Source organism: Petromyzon marinus, chromosome 5 (assembly GCF_048934315.1).
Source record: "Petromyzon marinus isolate PM22_M1 ecotype Great Lakes invasive population chromosome 5, UKy_Petmar_22M1.pri1.0, whole genome shotgun sequence".
In the NCBI taxonomy this organism is placed as follows: domain Eukaryota; kingdom Metazoa; phylum Chordata; class Hyperoartia; order Petromyzontiformes; family Petromyzontidae; genus Petromyzon; species Petromyzon marinus.
The window spans coordinates 12,628,691-12,634,690 of NC_133671.1; the positions used below are offsets into that span (position 1 = coordinate 12,628,691).

General features: G+C 43.8%; 1 protein-coding gene across 2 annotated transcripts in view; it reads right to left on the minus strand.

Annotated features, from left to right (window-relative positions):
• LOC116939058 (huntingtin-interacting protein 1-like) overlaps window positions 1–6,000 on the minus strand; it is a 121,432-nt gene extending 115,432 nt beyond the window's left edge. The window contains exon 1 of one of the 2 annotated variants that reach the window (XM_032946947.2): window positions 5,671–6,000. In XM_032946947.2, coding sequence (XP_032802838.1) covers window positions 5,671–5,778 — 108 coding nt within the window. In that variant the 5' untranslated portion in view covers window positions 5,779–6,000. The remainder of the gene's footprint in view (window positions 1–5,670) is intronic. The other variant, XM_032946948.2, reaches the window with a different exon arrangement.

A 6,000-nucleotide genomic window follows, 5' to 3' on the forward strand; every position in this document is an offset into this window, starting at 1 on the left:
ACATAGAATGTATTTCAATTTACACTCAAGGCACTTGTTTGCCCAAAGCCTGTTGCAGTATGCTCCTAGGCTGTCCAACATAGGGCAAACCCATTTAACGCCATACACACACTTAAACCTGTGTCAGAAGGCCAACACCAACAGTTATCAATGCTTTGCGTAACACACAGCGGTGCTTGGCAAGGCTTTCGGTGAGCCAGACTAGCTAGCACCCGCTCCCCTACACACCAACCCACGCCCTTCCTTCCTTCCTGCCCTTCCCCGGCACGCAAAACCTTCGCCAGGCTCGACAGAGCTCTGTCTCTGTACAACCAAATGCAGGGGGGGGAGGGGGGACTGCCAGCGATGCAGCAACTGACGCACACAATTATTACAATTTTCACTGTGCTACAAAAAAGCAATCAAAACGGTACATTTTTACGATGGCACGTCTCGGGTTTTTGGCGATATTTTGTATAGGTAAGGTGCAGCTTCTTTGTAAGCAGAGGCATGTAAATTGTGGATGGTTCCACAATGTTCTCATCTAGGCTGCTGCACTCTTACAAACTCCCATGTATCCTTCGGTGTGGTAAAGTTACATGCATATTGGTAAGTGCCCAGGATTAAACCGTATTTTTCACATCACGAATCATTTTTATTGTGACAAAAAAAACACATCCAACGAATACAAAGATAACACTTTCAGAACCTATTAATAAAACATTGAACACAATAACAAGTATAAAATAGGTGATGTTTCAGGCAATGGCACTTCTTCATCGCAAACAAATAAGAGGCCATGTGCTAGGCTGACGGACCATTGCCCAAAATATGACATATATAGTCCCCTGAGAACGATAGTTTAAGGGCCCTTCGTAAATTTAAATTTGCATTATTATTAGTATAAGTATTATTTCTATTACGGCAGTGTTATTGACGAATGTGTCCAGTACCTACGGTATGTGGCTGGCAACTTTCTGCCTTCGTCTCCTCGATGCTTATGTTCACATTCCACCAGATACACATTTACAGCTGAGGCAACCTAGGGAAGTTCCAGGTTCCCAGCAATGTGAGCTAACCAATGCGCCATTGCTGCCCACAAAACACAAAAACACACGTAAATAAAGGGTACACCGAGGATTACATGCTGGTAAATTTTTCAAGTGCCAACAATTACAAAGCTGCCTGCTGCTCCCATTAAAATACAATGCGAGGTGCTACGGTGTGTTTTCCCCCACAAGATACAATCTATACTGTACGTATGCACACGAATTCAACACACATGCCCTGTACTTGCTCTACATTCCTGTAAATCGGTTGACATCGTATCCCATAATTTGTGTGTGTGCACGTCCTAATGATGCCTAACAAATTAACCTCATGACGGGACCCCGGGGTCCCATAAGCCCCCGGCTCTCGCATAAATATTACAATGTAAACAGAAACTTTTCTCTTTTTCACCGATGGGTTTGAAGGATGGTGGCAAGTGTTGTCTTGTTAAACTATGCCTTTAAACTGAAAACTACTTACCTGCAGTACCTCTTTTTAAATACACTATCAAAAAAGATCATTTACATCCCTTCTGTCGATCATAGTATTTCTCAGTGTGTATTTGTGAACACACTTTGTAAACAGTACGTAAAATAGTACGCGTTTTCAATGCGCTGTTCATATTGTAACAAGCGTTTATACCAATGTTACTCTACAGAGTAGTGGGTCGCTGCTCCTCTTATCCGCATTGATACGAACGGTATATGGGGACTATGGCTTAACCGCAAAATAACCTATCTGCACAGATGCATACGGACAAGAGAAGTAATTTCAAACGGGAGGAATTAACGGTGCACCGCATCTCATCTGTTAAATATCTGCAAGTACTAGGATTGTCATCAATTGATCCTGGCTGCAGCCATTGGTAGGTCACAAATAATAATGAAGATAAGAGAGCAGTTTCACTGTATTATGCATACCGTTATGAGAAATAAAGGACTTAAGTCGTCTAGACAGTTTGAGCAGCTTTGGATAAGACTTATGATCCTGCCCATACGCGAGCATGGAGTGCATTCGCTTGTTCAGCTCTTCTGCACATTCGTCCTCGCTACGCTTGGACGACACGACAACAGAATGATCCGCGCCAGGTGGGTCGCGGCGTTTATGTGCGCGGTGGAACAAGTCGCCATAATAAATTAATTAATTAATTACGACTTTTTGCTTCCGTTTATTCTGGATCCCGGGGTCCCGCCATAAGGGTCAAATGCCAAATTCACCACTGTCGATCTGCAAAGGCTTGGGGCCCCATTTCACCCCTGAGAGACTGCATTGTAGGTGAGATGCTGCCCGACAGCTACACGGGCAGGGACTTTATGAGATAGGATAGATATGGCATGATTGTACCACAATACCACAGCGAAATTTAATTTACATTTCTTATTTCCATAATCAGTACCTTAGACAGTTTTTTGTTGTTGCTATTACCCCTCCTCTATAATGAGATATTGTCTGTTCTCATAAGGCAGATTAATTATCTACCATGCTGCAAGGTATTGAGAAACAATTAGCAAATAACCTGCCTGTACAGAACACGAATACATGAATAAATAAACTAGTGACAATGACGAGAGGAATGCAAGTACAGACATCCAAGCCAACTAGCCAATGGATTTGACAAAGGAAACGTTCCTTACTCTTTGGTTCTTTCGGTAAAGTCACGTAGGCAGAAAAATAATAGATCACGTGACGTTTCGATCGCAACACAAGCAATCGTCAACAGGTGGGACAACCACAGCAAGACAAAAACTGCTGAAGTCGTTTTTTCTCGCTGTGGTTGTCCCACCTGATGACGGTTGCTTGTGCTGCGATCGAAACGTCGTGATCTATGATTATTTTTCTACCTACGTGACTTTACCGAAAGAACCAAAGAGTATGGATTCCTGCAGTCACGAAAGCTTCAAATCAAGATTAAAACGTTCCTTGCACCAAAGGAAACTTTCCCAACCGCATCCCAGGTGACTATTTTTGGCGATTCTTTGTATCATTTGATGTGGCTGCATGCAAAACAAAAACAGTTCTCCGTGTCACGTGTTATCTGCTCATTTTGATTGCATGAGAGCAGGTGCCGCATATTTGCACCATGATTGTCTGTAACCGAAGCCTAGTCATTTAAAATACATTATTGTTCCAGTTCAACTCACAGCCTTCAGCAAGAGCAGTTTGATTTGCAATATCCACTCCAAGCATATACTGTAATGTAAAAAATGCTGAGTCGAGAGAAGAGGAAAAAAATAGTTGAGAAGTTATCTTCAAAGGCATTATAGTAATCACTTGAACTGCCACGCACAGAAATTGTAACCTTTATGCAGCTATACTATACATCCAAAATTATAGACATTAACATGACATTCTGCACAAATGAAGAGTGGTTAATGTATTGGAGAAGTCGCACAAAAGTGATATGGCAGTATTAAAGGCATATGTATGAGTATTTTTAAGGCACATGTAAGGGTGCAACAAATTACTGCTTGGGATTAAAATGTGGCCACTTTTCTGTATTTGGATCCAGCCAAATAGCAAATACAAAAGAGCAGGGCCGTCTTTTTTCATAATTAACTATTGTCATTATTTTACTCTAAGTAGCTTTGTTAGGTAGAGTAGCTTCACAAATTGTCATGATCGTGTGAAATAATGTAATTAGGTTGAATATCTTGCACTGCATGTATCTGTTGTGATCACATGACAACAGATACATCTCTCCTATCGCCTTTATCTTTGTTAAGTAACTCTGTTGAATGCGTCTCTCTATTATCTCTTATCTCATCTGAATAAATATTTAAATTATTAAACTTGTATGTTGGCTTTTACTTTTACTACTGTTACTATGCGATCTAACCCAAAAAAAACCTTATTATGGTTTAATTCGGCTGCATTTCTCATCATCTCTCATTTACAGCTTGCCTTAACATCATCTTTTTTTACTTGTCCGAATTAATCTCTCTCCAATCAGATCTATTGTAGTGCATCTATAAATTAATTATGCTGTATATTTACAACCTGGTATATGTATTCCTGTCACAAAGCAGTGTACTTGTCTTGAAGTTGGTAAATAAGGGCATCATTGATGACCTTCATACCCACATTCTCATATGCCTGGGCTATTGCTCTCTCATAGGTGAACCACATTCCATTACAAACAAGTCTGTGCATGAAATGGAAAGTTCAGACCTCAGCAACATACTCCATTATTCTTCTTTCATGTGGCATGTTGCAGATATAAACTGATTTTTTTTTGCATCAAAAAAGTTATACATTTAAGTCTGTGTCCTAAAGCCATGTGACGGTTGTAAGGTATCCCATCACATGAGATAAACAAATGCTACCACTTTCACGTGTGTATCATGGTACATTTTATCAATTTAAAACCTTTTTTTTAAGCACCGGTGAAAATTCCAACAAATTTAAAAAAAAATCAGCTGGCATAAGTTTACCCACTTTGGCACATGTGAAAACGAAAAGCCATGATGTTTTTTATAAGACCAGCCAAGAAGCTGATACCACAAATATCCATGAAAGGGTTATCACACCAGAGCAATCTCACAAGGAGCCTAATGTGCAGACTTCCCAATCAACCTCTGCATCCCTCCAATCCCTATGAAGGCTGAATCTTGTGAAATACAAGCCAGCTCAATGCAGAGCCACATGCACAAAGCACTAAGGTCCTCTTAACGAGGGCCACATTAAATAAAATAGATATACTGTACTGTATGTAGTATTTATTGTCATCAAATTGATACTGAAATACTGTTGCTTTTGAAAGTGCACTAACACACAATAAAATGAATTAACCAATTGTTTTGCTTCCGATTACACTTACCCACCCATTCATCGTCTCTTTCTCCCAGCCAGGCATCAAATCTCCCACTGACTCACTCAGACATTCACTTTTCCCACTACCTCACGTGAACACGCTCCTATTCAGACTCACTCACTCACCAAGTCACTTTTGCCCACCTCATCCATCACATTCATACACTCATGTCCCCACTCACTTACACACTCACTATATACACTCACCACGCAACCTATCTACCCAGATACTCAACCACTCCTTTATAAATTCACTTGGACGTTTCAAAAGTCACAGCGCTGCCTATAACTCACCCACACTCAACAACAAAAAGGCGCCGTTCGCCACTAGGTGGCGGTGGCGTCAATACAGCGCCTGTGCCAGGCCAAGTGCACTTTGAGGCCACGTGAAGTGCCGAAGGGTCGCTGACGGGTCACGGGACAGACCCAAGTGCCATGGGTTGTCTGAGATGACTGGCAGATGCACCGGCTGTACCCCCTGCTGTGCCAACTTGTTGTATTTTAGTTGCCTGACGCTCCGCTCGTTGTTGTGAGCGTCGCTCCTCCGCCCTCCGTTGCTGAAGGGCGACTGCCTCCAGCTGCACAGTAGCAGCAGCGGCGCCCTTCACGAGCCTCCCCCTCCACAGAGGCCGATCTTGACACGGCTGGTACCGGTCGTCGGCAAGTCCACTCAGCTCCACGTCCTCCCGTACCGCATCAGCTTCCATCTCTTCTCCTTAATCCAGCCACACACTTCACCCAGCCACTCACCCACAGACTCCCGCCATCCATCCCTCCCTCCCTCCTCGCTCGCTCGCTCAACCAGCCAGCAAATGTCGTGCACCTCCTCACCTGCGCTCTCTCGAATCCGTCCGGGTCCCCTCCGCCCGTCGCCCGTCTGCTGAGCACCCGGGGCAGCTGCGTGGGCACCTGGCGGATGGAGCTCGGCATCTTGTCCATGGCAACCCGCGCTTTGCTCTTCACGGGCACCACTTTAAAAACATCAAGCAGCAAGGGCAAACGGCAATCGACTACGGAGAACAGCGGGTTCGTGGGGACAGCGGGTTCGTGGGGACAAGGCGAGAGCGACGTCAACACCGCCGCTGGGCGTGAGGCGACTCTCTGCAGCCGCGTCTAGCCGCTCCGTGCGGTCCCGTTACTTGTAGCGGGGAACTTAAGGAC